At 45.4% G+C, this 19,876-nt stretch overlaps 1 protein-coding gene across 2 annotated transcripts in view; it reads right to left on the bottom strand.

Moving 5' to 3' along the window:
• Positions 1 to 19,876, bottom strand: part of LOC137533939 (alpha-2-macroglobulin-like) — a 132,447-nt gene that overhangs the window by 57,958 nt on the left and 54,613 nt on the right. For both annotated transcript variants that reach the window (XM_068255256.1, XM_068255257.1), the window contains exons 13-17: positions 17,972 to 18,199; positions 12,916 to 12,979; positions 8,836 to 8,981; positions 4,160 to 4,309; positions 609 to 779 (exon numbers count right to left, since the gene is read on the bottom strand). In XM_068255256.1, coding sequence (XP_068111357.1) covers positions 609 to 779; positions 4,160 to 4,309; positions 8,836 to 8,981; positions 12,916 to 12,979; positions 17,972 to 18,199 — 759 coding nt within the window. The remainder of the gene's footprint in view (positions 1 to 608; positions 780 to 4,159; positions 4,310 to 8,835; positions 8,982 to 12,915; positions 12,980 to 17,971; positions 18,200 to 19,876) is intronic.

The raw sequence follows: 19,876 nt of genomic DNA, 5'->3' as shown, positions 1-19,876 counted from the left end.
TCACCTCGGGTTCACTTTAACCCTTTAATGGCAAGAACGCGTCGGCTCCCCAGGACCGTGTAATGCCAATTGGCGTAAAATCCTGGGGGCAAGTTTTGCAGGAGATAAGCTCGCCGATGCACGCACATCCCCGCTCCGTCATCAGTCTCCCGGAGGCGATCGCCGCTAGAAGATTGTTAGACAGTGAAATCACCGTCTATTTACATTGTACAGCACTGCGATCAATGGCAGTGCTTTACTGGGGACAGCCGTGATACTCGGCTGTCTCCCTGGGAGACTCAGAGAGGGATCGCGGCGCTCATAGGCCGATGTCTATGAGAGCCAATCGCTGTGATTGGCTGTCAGCGGGAGGGATACATTTTAAAAAAAATGTCCTTTTTATTGTAAAATAAATAAGAAAAAAAATTAATAATTAAAAAAAAAAAAAACACTGCCTGCAGCAGCAATCAGAGCCCACCAACAGAAAGTTCAGTTGGTGGGCAGAAAAGGGGGGGGGGGAGTCATTTGCATGCTACGATGTAGTGCTGGCATAGATTATCAGTTGATTGGGTGTCTGATGTTACTCAATGAAGGCGTATTTGTATGTTTCAGAAGATGAAGTAACTGACCTTTAGGATGGTGTAAGTATCCACTTCTGATGGAGGGAGAGTTGGTTGGTAGTAAACGCCGTTCAAAAAGATTGGCTCCAGTTTCAAGCAGGCATCTTCAGCAGGTTCCTCTAGGTCATGTCCATTGTGGTGGTAGCCAGACAGGTCTGTTACTTCCAGCAGGTTATACACCTGAGCGGAAAAAAAGGAGGACATCTTATGCATCCGCTCCTTCTCCTTCAACCAAAATGTTAATTTGCACCCCCCTCAATATCCTTGGTAGACTACTGTAGTACCCTGTCTGTGGTCTACAGTACCAATGTACCAGCTGACACATCTCCATTCTATGCTGAGCTCAGCTGCTCGATTCATCCATGATGCATCTCTCTCCTCACTCATCAGATGCTGCTCCTCCCCATCAGTTCCTCCACTGATGACCACTGGTGACCCATCAAAAAAGACAGATATAACTTCTAAGTGTGCCTATACATGACTTGATTTTTGGCATCAATATCCAGTAGATCACAATGATTTAATCTGACAGAGAATGACACTCAAAACATGGCCACCCATGGCCAGATTCAAGCAGAGAGGGATCTATCTGTTGGTCAGGTGGCCATTGTCTAACGTAGGGCCAGCTCAACTCTTACCTACAAAGTTCTCTCTAATCTGATGCCTCCATACGTAAATCTCCAGATACCATCTGGTCGAGAGAAAGGGCTCATGGAGTAGCACACCTTACCAAAGGTTCTTTGGGTGCATAACCTGCTGGGTGCAAATCAACATCCAAATGTCAAAGCAAAAAGTCCAGAGGTTGGTTAGCACAACATTTTTCAAGTTTAATTATCCTAACATTTGTATAGTGTTTTTCTCCTGTTGGACTCAAAGTGGCACTAAGGGCGTACTCAATGGGCCACCCTGCAGTGTTAGGAAGTTTTGTCCAAGGACTCCTTACTGAATAGGTACTGACCCTAGCCAGGATTCGAACTTTGGTCTCCCATGTCAAAAACAAAGCCCTTAATCAGTACATTATCCAGCCACCTTTAAAGGATACCCGAACTGACGTGTGACATGATGAGATAGATATGTGTATGTACAGTGCCTAGCACACTAATAACTATGCTGTGTTCCTTTTTTTTCTGCCTGAAAGAGTTAAATATCAGGTATGCAAGTGACTGACTCAGTCCTGACTGAGACAGGAAGTGACTACAGTGTGACCCTCACTGAAAAGAAATTCTAACTATAAAACACTTTCCTAGCAGAAAATGGCCTCTGAGAGCAAGAGAGAGGTAAAAAAGGGGAATTTCTTATCAGTGAGGGTCACACTGTAGTCACTTCCTGTCTGAGTCAGGACTGGGTCAGCCACTTGCATACCTGATGTTTAACTCTTTCAGGCAGCAAAAGAAAAAAAGAAACACAGCATAGTTATTTGTGTGCTAGGCTAGGCTATGCTTTACATACACAGGTCTATCTTATCATGTCACATGCCAGTTCGGGTGTCCTTTAAGTTATTTATTCTTCAGTGCATGTGTCAAACACCAAGCTGACAATTGTTTCAGGGCCACGCAGGATCCCCTTCATCAAAGAAGTGTGTCAAACACTGCAAACCTGGTGTTTGACGCATTCACTGAAGAATAAATAACTTGGACTTGAAAACAGTGAGCTAACCAAACCTCTGGACATTTCGCAGATACCAATCTATGCACAAAACCTGGGCCCTTAATGTTTAAGCTCTAGTCCAGGCTTGCTCAACCAGGGTTCCTTGCCATTTTTTCCCATCATGAGGTAAGTATAATAGAGCACATTATAATAGGGGGGTATTGTAAAAAGAAGAACTAAATTGGGGGTCAGAATAATAATGAGCACATTAATAAAAAGCACTAGAATAAGGAGACAGTATAACGAGGGAACAGCCACACCTATTTTTAAAGACTATGCCTCTTGCAAAATAAATGCAGGGGATCCTCAACTAAAGATCCCAAAATTATTTGCAGGGTTCCTCCGGGGTAAAAAGGTTGAGAAAGGCTGACCTAGGCTCACTACACACCAGCAGTTCTGGAGATTCACAGATTTCTAAAAACCTACCAATACTTTGTCTCAGACTCTCAGGGGGACATTTATCAAGAGTGTCTGAGAGAAAATATTGGTAGATTTTTAGAAATCTGTGCAGAACTGTCTCAGACATCCTAAGAAATCACTAAATAGTGCAGATTTTTTCTTAAACTGTTTGGAATGGGAGGAGTTAGGAAGGTCTCTCAAGCAGTGCAGTGTGTGAGGGAAATTGCTGTTGCTGAGGTAACCAACACATCTGCTGTCAGCAGGCTCTGAGGAGGAATTCAGCAGGGGGGAGGAGCCCTTCCCAAATCATGCCTAGCCTGCACTATCTGTAGAACTGCTATTGAGCACTTCTTAATCTGCAGCAGTTTAGGCATGGATTTGCACTTTTCTTAACTGTAGTGCAACTCTAGAAATCCACGCTATACTGCCGGTATTATGTGGGATTTGGGAAGTTTCTTACTATCATGGAGAACAGTTCCTCTGCTGGTTAGAACAGTTTTAGAAGAAAAAAATGTCGGCAATGCTTTGATAAATCTGGCCCTCAGACTCTCTTGATAAATGTCCCCCTGTGACTCTTTCAGTAATCCTATCCCAGCCAGCACTTAACACAAAAACACTATGGCTTCCTGCAGTTAAAAAGGAACTCGAGGTGAGAGACATGTGGAGGCTGCCATGTTTATTTCTTTTTAAACAATACCAGTTGCCTGGCAGTCCTGCTGATCCTTCTGGTCATTAGTGTCTGAATCACACACATGAAACAAGCATGCAGCTAATCTTGTAAGATTTTTGTCAGAAACATCTGATCTGCTTGCTGGTTCACAGTCTACGACTAAAAGTATTAGAGGCAGAGGACCAGCAGGACAGCCAGGTAACGTGCTTTGTTTAAAGGACACCCGAGGTGAAAATAAACAGAAGGGTAAAACAATTGTATCTATCCTCCTTCTCCTAAAAATGACTTTTTTTTAGATGTCCCACAGTTTTATTTTATATTTAAATCTAGTTTTTACGTGTTTACTGTTTCATTGTCTCTGCTCAATGACACATTCATTGAAGTATGCTGGAGCTCAAATCTATAAATTATTGATCCTTTTTATCTCTTTTCCTGCTCCAGGAATCCATTTACTGACAGGAAAGTGTTTTATGGCTGTAATTACTTATCAATGAGGGTTATGCTATCAGTCTGACCCAGTCCGACCAGGTCCTGACCTGGACAGAAACTGTCACTTTTGTACCTGATTTTTAACTCTTTTAGGCAGAGAAAGTGAAGAAGGAACACAGCCTAATTATCTGTGTGCTTGGCACTGTACATACCCATGTCTATCTAATCATGTTACATGTCACCTCAGTTGTCCTTTAAAAGGAAATAAATATGGCAGCTTCCATATCCCTCTCACCTCGGGTTCCCTTTAATTTCCTCTCAGTCTACAGTCACCCCCTTTTCTGCCATTTCAATCACCCAGAATGTAACTTCTTGTATACACGTCTCAGAAGTGGTCTAGCCATGTTTGCCATACCGAATTTGCCGACAGTTCAGCTTCCGGTTTCAGCAGCAGTACGCTGGAGTCCACGCCCCGTAACGCGCACAGAGAGTTCGGCAGTGAAGAGATGACCAGGTTGGTGGATGACCCTGGCAAGACCTCCTTATTGGAAAGAGACAGCTGCACCTGCACCAAAGACAAATGACACAGAGCTTGCACATGGGTCGTAAATCTGAAATCAACAGTTAAGTACAAATTGGTCTAGGAAAAAAAAAGTTTTCAATCAAGTTAGTAGACTGAATTCAGAAAAGTTTAGAGTGACATTGTGGTACTTGGACAGAAGCAAACAACTTGTTAGGCGATATGGCCACTCAGTATGTTGAAGTGAAATCCTGATGAAGCAAGAGCGAGACCGGTCGGGTGGAGAAAAGGTGGTGAATATCTGTTATGAAGCACTGGTTACTGTTAGTATATATGGCTACTTACAGTGTCTGCACTCCTCAAATGTCAACAAAGGCGTAGAGATGTAGCGAACGGTTCGCCGGCGAACGGTTCCAGGCGAACTTTGGTGGTTCGCGTTGGCCTGCACCAGGCGAACTTTTGCGGAAGTTCGATTCGCCCCGTAATGCTCTATGGAGCAGAACTTTGACCCTCTACAACTACATCACAGTCAGCAGACACATTATTGCCAATCACACTGCACTCACAACTGGAGCCCCACCCCCTCTTATAAAAGGCAAAGTTCTTGAGCCTTTTTACTCACTCGTCTGACTACACTAATTAGTTAAGGGACAGCTGCTACACACTCTGCTAGGGACAGTTTAATTAGGCTCTTGTATATTACTCACTACCTCTACCCTCCTACCTATTCCCTCCTACCTATTCCCTCCTACCGGAGGGAGGAGGGTCTCATCTGCCAGAGAATTATAGTATTTCAAAAGCCAGTTTACATACCATGGCTGAGAATTGAACCCAGGTCTCACTGTGTGGTGGGCAAGTTCCTTAACCGCTGTACCACAACAGTACTAACTGAAGCTGGCCTAGCATTTACCATTTATGCTCAATCCAATAGAAACATTAGGTTGCTTAAAGGGAACCTTAACTGAGAGTGATATGGATGTTTCCTGTTAAACAATACCAGTTGCCTGGCAGTCCAGCTGATCTCTGTGACTGCAATAGTGGCTGAATCACACCCTGAAACAAGCATGCAGCTAATCCAGTCTGACTTCAGTCAGAGCACCTGATCTGCATGCTTGTTCAGGGGCTGTGGCTAAAAGTATTAGAGACACAGGATCAGCAGGCGATTCAGGCAACTGGTATTATTTTAAAAGGAAAAATCCATATCCTTCTCAGTTTAGGTTCCCTTTAAGGATTTGTAGCATAAAAGCCAACTCACATTGGCTGGGAATTGAACCTGGGTCTCCCTGTGTGGTGGGCAAGTACCTTAACTGCTGTACCACAACAGTACTAACTGAAGCTGGCCTAGCATTTACCATTTATGCTCAATCCAAGAGAAAAATTAGACAAGACAAATAACATTTATATTACGCTTTTCTCCTGGCGGACTCAAAGCGCCAGAGCTGCAGCCACTAGGGCACGCTCTATAGGCAGTAGCAGTGTTAGGAAGACTTGCCTAAGGTCTCCTACTGAATAGGTGCTGGCTTACTGAACAGACAGAGACGAGATTCAAACCCTGGTCTCCTGTGTCAGAGGCAGAGCCCTTAACCATTACACCATCCAGGCACTGCTTAAAGGGACACTTAAGTCAAACAAAAAAAAAAGAGTTTTACTCACCTGGGGGTTTAAATAGCCCCCTGCAGCTGTCCGGTGCCCTCGCGGTCCCCCTCCGATCCTCCTGACCCCGCCGGCAGCCACTTCCTGTTTCGGTGACAGGAGCTGACAGGCTGGGGACGCGAGTGATTCTTTGCGTTCCTGACCACAATAGCGCCTTCTATGCTGCTATAGCATATATCATATACCATACAGCAGCATAGAGGGTGCTAATGTGTCTGGGAATGCGAAGAATCACTCGCGTCCCCAGCCTGTCAGCTCCTGTCACCGAAACAGGAAGTGGCTGCCGGCGGGGCCAGAAGGATCGGAAGGAGACGGCGAGGGCACCGGACAGCTACAGGGGGCTATTGGAAGCTCTAGGTGAGTAAAACTCATTTTTTTTTGTTTGACTTAAGTGTCCCTTTAAGGATCTAAGCCAGAACCTATTCAGTAGGAGACCTTAGGCAAGTGACTCGGCCCCGAGTCACTGAGCTGTGAGGTCTGCTGTGAGGTCACAGGTACATCAGTGGCCGACAAAAGTAAAAAATAAATCAGGGATATTGTTCAGTGACCACTAGTGATGAGCAGAAATTACGCCTATGCATAATTATACATCGTAATTACGCATCGTAATGTGACATTTCAGGGAAAATCGTAATTCAGTTCATCTGTAATTGTAATCATTCATAATTTTGTGTCATTTTTCATGTAATTTTCATTTAATTTTATGCCCACTTTAGCAGTCAACAGCAAAGCCCCCATACACGCTATTGCCACCAAAATTGCTACATATGTTAAGGAAAATAGTGGGTATAAGTAAAAAAAATAAAAATAAAATAAAAATTCAAAAAGACCTTGTAGTTTTTGAGAAATCGATTTTAAAGATGCAAAGAAAAATTATTTTTAAACTTTTTTTTTGAGTTTAAAAACATTTTTTTGTATTTATAAAATCTATTTTCTCAAAAATTACAAGTTTTTTTGAAAAATGATTTAATATTATTTTATACCCACTATTCTTCTTAACAAATGTAGCAATTGGTGACAATACCTCCGCAATGTAACGATAAACTAAAGTGGGGGCACCGAGAGCCCAATATAATGTAGTAAGCAAAACAATAGGTTGGAATTGAAAAGTATATAGTGTATATACTCACAAACCTGGGTTACCTCCTAGGTAACCACTGTACAGGCAGGTGAGGAGATGAGACCTGTCCTCACTCAGGATTAAAAAAGTCGCTCTCTGTAGATCAGGAATAAAGAGATGGGGATCGACCCCTCCACCAGGGGTGGATATTGGTAATATAAGAGTGAACAGAGGCGCCAGCAGGATAAAAGGTACCAAAAAGTTTCAAATTCCTCAGGAGGTGGTGGTGGACTCGCCTCCATGAAGTAGACAAGATACTGTCAGCTTTTTAACAACAACAGGTTTATTTATATACTCCAGACAACCATGCAGAGCGTTTCGCAGGTATATTCCCGCTTCCTCAGGCAATAACAAATAGGAGTACACGCAGTGCAGTCTCAAGGTCACGATAAGCGCCTCTGCCTTGGTGACAACAGCATGTAATGGGCGCTTTGCTATTTACTGGCAAACTCAGCATGAACTTACGTGAGAATTACGCAAAAATTGCACACTACTTTAAGAATGATTTTCCAAAATCAATTGCATTAACAATTTGTAATTATCTATAGGTGTAATTCCAAACATTTACGTGAAATTTCACGTAATCATAGTTCGCTGATTACATTCATCACTGGTGAATAACATGGCTGTAGTCGTTCACTTCAGCAGCTCGTAGCAGGTGAAGAAGTCTATCAGGTCCTTGTGTGTTAAGTACTTGCAAATCGACTCCAAGCACTTTTTGTAAGTATGGGCAGCAGAATCCCACAATTAAGTTGAATGTGTTTGCGCATTTACAGATGACATCTATCATAAGTTTGCTCCTAGGTGTGTCGTTCCACAGATTGCATTATATTACAGCTTCCAGCTAGTCTGTGGAGCGTCAGTGTTAATCACCATAGGAGCTATGCAGACATGAAAGCCACAGGACTTTTAAAGAAGCATTGTCAGCCATTATATCAAATTCCATTTACCCACTGCTCTGTGTTTATTATGCAGTCTACATTCTGACCCTGCATTGCTAGCATTCCCATATAATCAAAACTGTTTCTGCTGTAATAAATCTTATTTCAGTCAGCCAGGCTCTATATGGTACATTGCCGAGGAGAGGGAAGCTTGTTATCTCCCCTCCCACATTCCTGCTTCTCACTGATTGGCTGAGGGCAGTTCAGTATGACACGAGGCTGAGAAGGGAAATACACCTCACCCCTCTGCAGAAGCTGCTGAGATACAAACTATGCTATGCTCACATGTGTATACAAAGCAAGCTTATATGACAGTGCAGTTTCTAGAGCAGGCATGGGCAAACTTGGCCCTCCAGCTGTTAAGGAACTACAAATCCCACAATGCATTTGCCTTTATGAGTCATGACTGTGGCTGTCAGACTCCTTCAATGCATTGTGGGACTTGTAGTTCCTCAACAGCTGGAGGGCCAAGTTTGCCCATGCCTGTTCTAGAGTAAGGGAGGAAATGACATCAGGATTGGCTTGAGTCAGAGGCAGTACAAATGGAAAATGCCTGAAACAGTTTTCTATTTATTTACTCTATAGAATTCACTGAAATTAAAATAAGTATTTATCTACTTATAAATGTGTGTTTTCTGGGGATAGTATGGCTGCCCTGTTGCTTTGAAACCAGAGATTTATTTAGCAGAACAATATAAATAGAAGGTTCTAGTACACTGCGAATCTACAACCAAGAGTTGGTGAACAATAGCGATATTATGGTTGCTAATATTCATTTTATTCATGTCAAACATTGGTTAAGCCAAAGACAAAAAACAAAAACAAAAATGAGACAAAGCACATAAAGTTTACTGCACCTGGTTTTCAAAGCACTTCTCCAGTGTGAAGTCCTCCCGATCAGCGATGACCTCACCCTTGTCCAGAATGGTGTAGACCAGAACTTTGGCCAGTGGAGCAGTCTTAACGGTGACAGGAAGTGTTACTGTGAACTGCCCATGTGACTCTACAAGGAAGAGTGAAAATGAGTGACCCAGCAGCCAACTTAATGATTCTACACTCAAAACTAACATACTATGGGTAACCGTATGCTTATAAACTTTCCTAAGCTATCGGACATCTATTTATTAGATTCCTAGGTATTACTATTACCGGCAACAGGAAAAAAGAGCGGTGGCTGAGGGTGGACGAAAATCGGCGCCCTTAAATTATCGTTAATACTGCGCCCAAAGCAGAAAAAAGGGCGCCCGATAAATATTGTTAACAACATCAGAACATTAAAGTTTTTGAAATATGTTACCGTTTTAGAAGCTTGCAACGTTCTTGTTTTTGTCATATTATGTTGTTTGTATGAACAGATTTTACGTTATAAAATATATTATTGTTTTCATGTGTAAAAGGGTGTTTCTGCCGGGGGAGTGGTTAGGGTTAGGCACCACCAGGGGGAGTGGTTAGGCTTAGGCACTACCTGGGGGGCGGTTAGGGTTAGCCAACACCGGGTGGGACTGGTTACGGTTAGGCATCACCAGGGGGTGGTTAGGGTTAGGCACCACCTGGGGAGTGGTTAGGGTTAGGCAACACCTGAGGGGCGGTTAGGGTTAGGCAACCCCAGGGGGCCTGGTTAGGGTTAGGCACCAGCGGGAGGGGAGGGGTTAGGGTTTGGCACCACCAGGGGAGTGGTTAGGGTTAGGCACCACCAGGGGAGTGGTTAGGGTTAGGCACCACCAGGGGAGTGGTTAGGCTTAGGCACCACCAGGGGGAGTGGTTAGGCTTAGGCACTACCTGGGGGGCGGTTAGGGTTAGCCAACACCGGGGGGCACTGGTTACGGTTAGGCATCACCAGGGGGTGGTTAGGGTTAGGCACCACCTGGGGAGTGGTTAGGGTTAGGCAACACCTGAGGGGCGGTTAGGGTTAGGCAACCCCAGGGGGCCTGGTTAGGGTTAGGCACCAGCGGGAGGGGGGGTTAGGGTTAGGCACCACCAGGGGAGTGGTTAGGGTTAGGCACCACCAGGGGAGTGGTTAGGGTTAGGCACCACCAGGGGAGTGGTTAGGCTTAGGCACCACCAGGGGGAGTGGTTAGGCTTAGGCACTACCTGGGGGGCGGTTAGGGTTAGCCAACACCGGGGGGCACTGGTTACGGTTAGGCATCACCAGGGGGGTGGTTAGGGTTAGGCACCACCTGGGGAGTGGTTAGGGTTATGCACCACCTGAGGGGCGGTTAGGGTTAGGCAACCCCAGGGGGCCTGGTTAGGGTTAGGCACCAGCGGGAGGGGGGGGGGGGTTAGGGTTAGGCACCACCTGGAAGTGGTTAATTTTAGGCACCACCAGGGGAGGGTTCTGTGTGAGGGGAGGGTTGGGTTAAGCTGTATTGTTGAATTACGTAACGATTTTTAACGTTAAAGCGAAATGAAACCCAGCATTTCTTCTTTGCTCCAATAGATTTGCAGCATATTATATACATCCTGCATTTTTTTTATTAGAACAGCATTGAAAGGGTTACACACAGGACTTAAGCAGCCCATACACTGGTCGATATTGCGGCCGATTCGACCGATTGATTCGATATGCCAATCGATTCGGGTGAAATTTGAAGCATCCCTGCTAGCAAAGCAGGAGGCATCTGAACTTGAGATAATGTTATCTTCTGTTTAATTGTATCAAGTGAGGAATGTAAATAAACACTTCTCTGACACTGCAGGCTCTCCTGAACAAAGTCAAACAATCAGAAAGCATTTCTGCTTACGTTAGAAAATGAATAAAGCAGTTATAAATAAAATGCAAAGTCAGCTTTCAGAGCAAAAAAAGTGCACTTTGGGAACGTATAATTTCTAAATGAATACTAATACTTATGCACAAAAGCAAATATGATAACTGAATGGCATATAAAAAGTAGGAAAACATTTTTTATTGAATACTATGTCAGGGTTTTATACCGCTTAAATATATTTTCGTTATCAACTCCTGTCTGTTTTAAAACGGTATTTCTTGTTAACCAATTTCGTTAACGATGTTTATTGTTATTGAGATTTCGTTATCCACCGGCACCAATTCGTTATCCAGCCCGGCCCTTTTTTCCTGGTGCCCTTTTTTCATGCACCCCTATTACCAATGATATGAGATGGGAGAGAACAACCTCAAAAGTCAGAAAAAAAGGTTCAGCAAAGGCTGTTCTTTCTGCGACAACTTAAAGGGCAACTGAAGTGAGAGGGATATGGAGGCTGCCATATTTATTTCCATCTAAGCAATACCAGTTGCCAGGCCCTCCTGCTGATCCGCTGCCTCTAATACTATTAGCCATAGCCCCTGAACAAGCATGCCGCAGATCAGGTGTTTCAGACTTTAAAGTCAGATCTGACAAGACTAGCTGCATGCTGGTTTCTGGTGTTATTCAGATACTACTGCAGAGAAATAGACCAGCAGGGCTGCCAGGCAACTGGTATTGATTAAAAGGAAATAAATATGGCAGCCCCGTATACCTCTTACTTCAGTTCCCCTTTAAATCATTCAGAATGCTGCAGGAGGTACTGACCAGCAGCTTCTACTCCACCACCATTGAATCAATCCTCTGCTCCTCTGTCATCATCTGGTACACAGGTGCCTCTGTAACTGACAGGTACAGACTGCGGCGTGTCATCAGCACAGTGGAGAGAGTAATACCCCATCACTGGCGAGAGATCACCACGGCCAGTCAGAAGGGAAGCTTTGGCACGTGACCAATCAGGCGGGAGGGCTGGCACCAGACCAGCCAATCACAGCCGCCCGCTGCTCTTTTTGCTAAATAGTGCCGATGGTCTCGCAGGCAGGTCTAAGGCACCGTCATTGGGCCAATCAATGAACTTGTTCAGCAGCGGTGACATATTGTCAATGTTGAAAAGTGATGATAATGGTCAATAGTTCAAGATGATGTGGGAGGGAGGTGCAAAACAATAATGTAAAAAAAAAGAAAACTGTCATCATTCAGCACAGACAATAAAAACGTCTAGCTTTTAACCTCCTGAGCGTTACGCCACTCAGGAGGTTTTGCCAGTTTGTGCCCCCCAGTATAATAAATGAGATCCCATGCCAGAAAATCCTTTAGCTAGCACTAGGCTAGCACTAGGCCCGGCACCCCCCGATCCCCACCACTCCCCCGTTAATACATTACCCAGCCTGGATTCAGCGATTGCGCAGCCTCCCAGCACAGCTCCGGTCTTCACTATGGAGAGGATCGCACATGACGTCGCCAAAGTCATGCGCAATCCCGATCCTCCCCATAGAGAGACTGGAGCTGTGCAGAGTGGCTGCGCAATCGCTGGATCCAGGCTGGGTAATGTATAAACGGGGGAGCGGCAGGGATCTGGGGGTGCCGGGCATTTGTACTAGCTAGCCTAGTGCTAGCTAAAGGTTTCTCGGGCATGGGATCTCATTTACTATGCATTAGGGACTGGTTAGGGTTAGGCATCACCAGGGGGGTGGTTAGGGTTAGGCACCACCAGGAGGGTGGTTAGGGTTAGGCACCACCAGGAGGGGGGTTAGGGTTAGGCACCACCAGGAGGGGGATTAGGGTTAGGCACCACCAGGAGGGGGGTTAGGGTTAGGCACCACCAGGAGGGGGATTAGGGTTAGGCATCACCAGGTGGGTGGTTAGGCACCACCTGGGGAGTGGTTAGGGTAAGCCACCACCTGAGGGGCGGTTAGGGTTAGGCAGCCCCAGGGGGCCTGGTTAGGGTTAGGCACCACCTGAAGGGCAGTTAGGGTTAGGCAACCCCAAGGGGCCTGGTTAGGGTTAGGCACCACTGGGAGGGGGGTTATTTTTAGGCACCACGCTTCCTGGGGCCAGTGTCGGGCATTATAGGTACACTCGGTTTATTTTCATTCAGTCTGGCTTCAAGCAGAAATAAAAGCCATAGGCTGGACTCAATACTGTTACTATTACATCATTCACTGATAATGAACATACCTCCTGTAGCATTGAGTTCCACTTTGTGCTTCCCTGAAGAGACAATTTCTCCTTTCGACATTATCTGCACAACAACAAAACATTCCAGTGAGAACAATGTATAGAAATAACTGTTACTTTTCTTCTTTAAGAGAAACTTTAACCATATTGAACTTCATCCCAATCAGTAGCTGATGCCCCCTTTCCCATGAGAAATATTTTCCTTTGCTTGAATAAATCATCAGGGGGGGTCTGTATGGCTGATATTGTGAAGAAGCCCCTCCCACAATGTGATGACATGACCACATGCATTGTGGGAAACAATGGCTTTTTACAACTGGCAAGCAAGCAGTATCTCCCTCTGTGCACAGAACTCTCAGTAAGGCCTCTGCAGCGCTGGAGATTTTTTCCTTCACTTCATCACTTTCATCATTCTATTCCCTTTATTGTAAACTCGCAAGGGCAGGGCTCTTTCACCCTTTTGTGTCTTGGAACTTGCTTTCCATTTTGATCATCATGTTATATTTGGCACGGTAATTACTATGTTGGTCAATTCTCTATTATGTACCAGGGTCTATACCATATATACTCAAATATAAGTAGACCTCGTGTATAAATCGACTCCAATATTTGACTGTCTTAAGCTGGCATTTTGTATTGACTCAAGTATAAGTCTACCCAGCAAAGTTACATAGCTCCCAACTGTCCCTCTTTGGGAACCCTGTCCCTCTGTCCCTCTTTCCTCCTCATTTGTCCCTCTTTCAGGACTTTGTCCCTCTTTATATATATATATATATATATATATATATATATATATATATATATATATATATTTCTGTACCAAAAAATGTGTTTGATTGACTTTAAACTTTATTCCCATCCTTTAAATTGAAATATTACTAATTTTAAAATGTTAATATGAAGGAAAATGAACCAGGATAGAAAGGACCAGTGTGGTGTGTATTATAAAGCAACATAATTTTCTTATGAAATCTTTATGGTATGCATGACTAGGGGCGTGGTGGGGGCGTGATCAGGGGCGTGGCTAAAGTGTTCCTCTTTCTCATCTCAAAAAGTTGGGAGGAATGAAGTTAATGGCTATACTATGGGACCAGGAAGAATTAACAGCTGCACTTGGGGAACAGGAGGGGTAAATTACTGCACTGCATACAGTCCTGCAGCCATTAACCCTTCCTGTCCCTTAAGTGCTGCCAATAACTCCTCCAGGCCCTCAAGTGCAGCAATTATTTTCTCCCCTTCCTGCAGCCTAGTATTTTGCCCCACCCCTTTCCTTGTTAATTGTTGTGGTCAGGACTTTTAGACTTGTGCTTTCTTGGCATTTCCTTTATCAAGAAAGTGTCATTTACCACTGGATGAATTGCTGCAAATGGGAAAGTCACTAATAGTACACACATTACTCAGTGTGCTCAGTGTTGCCGGTGACTCGTGTATAAGTCTACCCCTAAACTTTTACTTAGCAAGTCAGACCTAAATTTCTAGACTTATACTCGAGTATATACAGTATTTTAGGTATACCAGTGTCTGTATTATTATGTACCCCATGTTTTGTTTTGTACTCTGTACAGCGCCACAGATTATGTTGCTGCTTTATAAATCAATAATAATAATAATATTTACACATAACCAATGCTTCTTGCCTGGCTCCTGTGTGATCCTTTGAGATCTCTTTTATGCTTGCCTTGCAAGTGTGCGTTGTGTTACCCTGTTTTAGTGCACTTATGGCAGGAATGCCTGAGCGGCAGCTGAGCCACCGCAATCAACAGTGCGTTACCGCCAGACTTCCAAGGCGACGCAGCGTCGTTGGAAGTAAGGAAAGTCATTGAGCAACACAGAAATTATAAATATGTAGGCCCCGTTGCTGCAGCTTGCCTGCATGGAACAACGGGAATCCCAGTGACATACTTCCTGTTCAGCAGGAAGTACTCAACCACAGGGTCATATGAATGACGTTTTCTGCGGTGCAATGCGATGGGGGGCGGAGCATCGCACCGCAAACGCAATGGCCAGGTCTAAAACCGGCCTGAACCAAATACTTTCCAAATTAATCTAAAAACGGTTTACAGCTCAGGTGTGACAAGTCTGACTCTCCAGTCCCCTCCCCTCTCACAGTCATGTCTATCTATGGAAACAAGTCATGCAGGCACATGAAAGAGGGGGGGGGGGGGTGCTCCCTCTTTAAACTCCCATAAAAAGGCTCCTTTGGCTGTAAAAACGAAGCTCCGCTTCCGGACGCAAAAAAGCTCCACCCCTTCCTGCATGAAGCCCCGCCCAAACCTGCAGGAAGCTCCTCCTCATCTGGGACACTTTGGAGTAAAGACGTGCCATACAGAAATCTTAGTGTAACCATCCCCACAGCTGTGTGGGGGCAGGTAAGATAGTGTCTCTCCGACAGCAGTAACCTCTCCCTCACCCAGCATTCACAGTGACCTCTCCCTCAACCTTGCACCCACAGGGAGCTCGCCCTCTATCTAGGGCCCATACTGACACCTCCCTCCCAGCATTAGAACTGCAGTGATACGGCCTTCCCCAGAACCCACACTGACCCCTACCTCCCCCAGCACCTACATTGACTTTTCCCTCCCACAGAAGCACCCTTCCTGTCCCCAGCAGCACCCATAGTGGCCTCCTTCAGCACCCATAGTGACCTCTTCCGGCACCTAAACTGACCTCTCCCTCCCCCAGCACCTCCAATGACTTACCCCTCCTGCAGCACTCACACTGACCTCTGCTTCTCCCAACATCCACTCCTTCCCCCCATAGATGGCACTCAGTACTTATGCTCACATAAACTCAAGTACCTGCACCAGGCCTGACAGTGCACCCAGTACTCACACCTGCACACAGCCTCCACATGGCACCCACTATCTGCACCAAGCACCCACTTATTCAGTACCCGAACCCAAAGTATCTGCATTCAAAACCTTTGTGACTCCCAAATCCCACATGTTGCCAGCACCCAGTATAGGCATGGCGCCAAATATTCACACCCATGTCACACCCAGTACCTGCACCCAGCACCCACATGACATTCACTACATGCACCCAAATCTCACATGGCACTAAGTACGTGCAACTAACACCCACCTGACACTCGATACCCAACCATAGCCAGAACCCACATGACACTCTGTACTCACACCCAGAACCCACATGGCTCCCAGCATCTGCACTCAGCACCCACATGACAACCAATACCCCCTAGCCAGAAACGAGGGGGGGGGGGGGGGGGGCGTTGTGAGGCCCCTTTTTTAAATTTGAGCACCCCCACTTAAGGACCCTCTGCACAGCCCTGGTGTCATGTAATGCCATCTGACACATGCATATAAATGGGCATGGCGAAGATCAGTCGGTCTCTTTTAGTTCCCTATACGTTCCTAGTGGTTCTGGGTCACCCCGAGCTGCTTGAGTTTTTTTGATTGAGAATGACAAGGATTACCGACCAGGCAACAAAAGCAGTCGCTTGGGGCCCCATTCAGAGTCAAAGGGGCCCCATCATCACACAAACCAGCCCTCACCATCCTGTGAGCGGTGGCTGGATGGTATAATGGTTAAAGGGACTCTGAGCAGTGCAGTAACTATGGAAAGATGCATATCATTTTAAAGCTCTCTTTCTCCTCTTTCCAATGATTTATAAACTGTCGCCCTATGCCTTTTAGTTTTCGCTATTTTCGCGATTGAAATCGCGGCCACGGCAATTTCGTAGGTTGGGAGTTTATCTATCATTGGAAAGAGGAGAAAGAGAGCTTCAAAATGATATGCATCTTTCCATAGTTACATTGTATTACACAGGACGACTTTTCTCCAAAGTCGGCAGCTTGATTCAGCACAATGCAATGAAATATAAGGAACCCAGGGGGATATAATTACAAACATCATGCTGGTAGGTGTGAGGATGTAATTAATTAGTTGTGGGTATGCTTAAAGGCATACCCACAGGCATTGCTCGGAGTCTCTTTAAGGGCTCTGCCTCTGACACAGGAGACCAGGGTTCGAATCTCGGCTCTGCCTGTTCAGTAAGCCAGCACCAATTCAGTAGGAGACCTTAGGCAAGTCTCTCTAACACTGCTACTGACTATAGGGCACGTCCTAGTGGCTGCAGCTCTGGCACTTTGAGTCCGCCAGGAGAAAAGCGCAATATAAATGTTATTTGTCTTGTCTTGTCAAATGATGCCGTGCGCTGCTAATTGTCTTCAGAGCCAGGCTCTCCTCCTAGGTCCCCCTCCTGCTACTGTGCGCTCTGCCGCTGCCCACTCCTCCCTCCCTTCCCACAGAGAACCACAGCTGCATCAAGAATGATAGTAACAGATGGCAAACGCTCACTCACCTATCCATGATCCAAGCGAAAGAGATCCCCTCATCTGAAACCCATCTGTCTCTTCTACAGTGCAGCCGCTCGCTCTGAACTTCCTGTTCTCAGATCAGACAGGAAGTAGTAATAGTAGTAGTAACAGAGCGGCAGCACTCTAGAGGAGACAGATGGGCTCCGGATGACAGGACCTCTATTGCTTAGATCGCAATAGGTGAATGTGAGTCATCTGGTGCTGTCATTCTCCCCCGCTGCGGCTGCCTTCTCTGCTGGACTATCGTATTCACTGGGATGGAGGCTGCATGGTGGCTGCCTAGTTTGGGAGGAAATCGGTTGTTCGGTGGTGGGGGTGGTTATGTAATTCTGTCTGGGGAACGGCTTCCGGTTTGGCGGTGTCCAGAGCTTTCTGATATTGCCAGGCTGGAGATGCAGGGGGAAAGTGCTGCTGCTGTGATATCTGGCGTCCTCTTCACAGGGGTGCCCCAGCAACTTAGTGCAAATGTCCCAGCCATTCATCTCTCACTCTGCATTTTGCTGCTACTATTCCCTGCATTGAGCACCCACAGAGGAAAGCGGGCTGTTGCCCATAGCAACCAGTAGCTCGGCTGCCCCGGTGTGTGCGGCATGTTGCTGTGCAGCTGCATCTTCTGATCCTATTACGACATGATGGGGGGGCCCAAATCAGTTACTTTGCTTAGGGTCCCATTTAGCATTAATCTGGCTCTGGCATAGACTGTTGTAGGCACTCACCAAATGATGGAACTCCGCGTGAGTTCTCTCTCCCGCCCCCTTTGGTGTCAGCACATAATGCACTACGAGTCTCTCCTCCTCCGGGCACTTCAGAGTGCGGTATATGGGCTGGATCTTCAGGAAGCTTTCACTGCTGGAGTAGAAGTGGTTGACGCTCCGCGAGGCCTCTTCATAGGTGGGCAATATGGACTTCTGACTGTAGCAGCTTTCTCCTGTCTTGTATGTCACCTGTACCAAGTGTTAAAAAAATACAATGAGAAAAAGAAAAGACAAGGAACACAAACACGATTGGATACGTCAGAGCAATGGATTACTGTCAGATTCGATCGAAAGCGATGACCAGCTTAAAGAGAACCTGAACTGAAAAGTAAAGGTAAAAAAAAAACATACACAGGTCATACTTACCTCCCGTGTAGTCTACTCATCAATCTCTTTCTCCTCTCCTGCGTCCTGCTTGTCCACTGTGATCAATGGAATTCTCCGTCCTCCATTTTGAAAATGGCCATTACCCCATAACAGCTTCCTGGTCAGCACACTGTTAAACTAACATCGCCCACTTGAGCCATAGGGAAACATGGACATTACCTTGCACATTCAGTTGTAACTGACAGCAGCTGATATATAACTGACAGCAACTGGTATATTTCAGTTCAGACAAAATATTGTCAGGACTGGAAGGGATAACTGTACGAAGAAAATGGTGAGCTTCTGAGAGGAACTGGCAGTGAGGTTAGTATGTAATATTCATTTGCAGCTACATCAGGTGTTTATTTTAAATAATTTTACTCAGTTCAGGTTCCCTTTAAGAACGTTGAAATGAAAAGATGTCTGGTGGAAGCTACTTTTTTATTTTTACATTATCATGTGAACACACCAGTCTTGGAAGCGTTTAAGAAGAAGGCCAAAAATGGCAAGCGAGTGGGCTCCCCAAGCACTGATTACCAGCGTCCTATGCCTTTCAGCAATGGGAAAGTTTCTGACTACTGGAGACAACAAATCCATGACTTCATTCAACATAAAAGGGAAATAAAGTTTAATTACATTCCGTATCATTGAGATTATTAGTTTAAACACTACTAGCCAGTGGGCTTACCCATTCACTTAATGGGCCCATGCACTAGTCGATATCTGCCACCGATCGACGGCCGATTCGACAGCAAGAAGCATGATCGGTCGGCCGATCGATCTCCGAGCGATTTCGATCGATTTGCTCAATCAGTCCAGATGGAAAATCTAGGTTCATCAGCGGCTGGCAGCAGATCAATGGCCCATAGAGTTACATTGGATTGAATGGTGCAATAATGCATTTTGATCGATTTTCAATGGATTTCATGCTGAAATCTATTGGAAATCTGTTCCTAGTGTGTGGCACACATCAGATAGATTCCTGTCAGATTCGACCTGACAGGCATCTGCCAGAAATCTATCTGATGGTCGAATCTGCTTTAGGTAGAAGACTTCCGTGCTCTTTGGCTGCAGAGTAGGTGTTTATCTGACTGCTTAATTAACAGAGCAGTCAGATGGCATTACAAATCCTCACCCTTTCATTCCTACTGGAAAATAGAGATATCTGTAGAGCTTCCATGTCAGTTACCAGTGGACATCCTACTTTGTGTATGCATGCAGGGGAGAGTTAAAGGGGAACTGAAGTAAGAGGTATACGGAGGCTGCCATATTTATTTCCTTTTAATCAATACCAGTTGCCTGGCAGCTGGTCTATTTGGCAGCAGTAGTATCTGAATACCACCAGAAACAAGCATGCAACTAGTCTTGTCAGATCTGACTTTAAAGTCTGAAACACCTGATCTGCTGCATGCTTGTTCAGGGGCTATGGCTAATAGTATTAGAGGCAGATGATCAGCAGGGCTGCCAGGCAACTGGTATTGCTAAAAAGGAAATAAATAT

This window comes from Hyperolius riggenbachi, chromosome 10 (assembly GCF_040937935.1).
Source record: "Hyperolius riggenbachi isolate aHypRig1 chromosome 10, aHypRig1.pri, whole genome shotgun sequence".
NCBI lineage: Eukaryota > Metazoa > Chordata > Amphibia > Anura > Hyperoliidae > Hyperolius > Hyperolius riggenbachi.
Note: the sequence above shows the minus strand (reverse complement) of the source record. Positions and strands in the feature narration are given on the sequence as shown.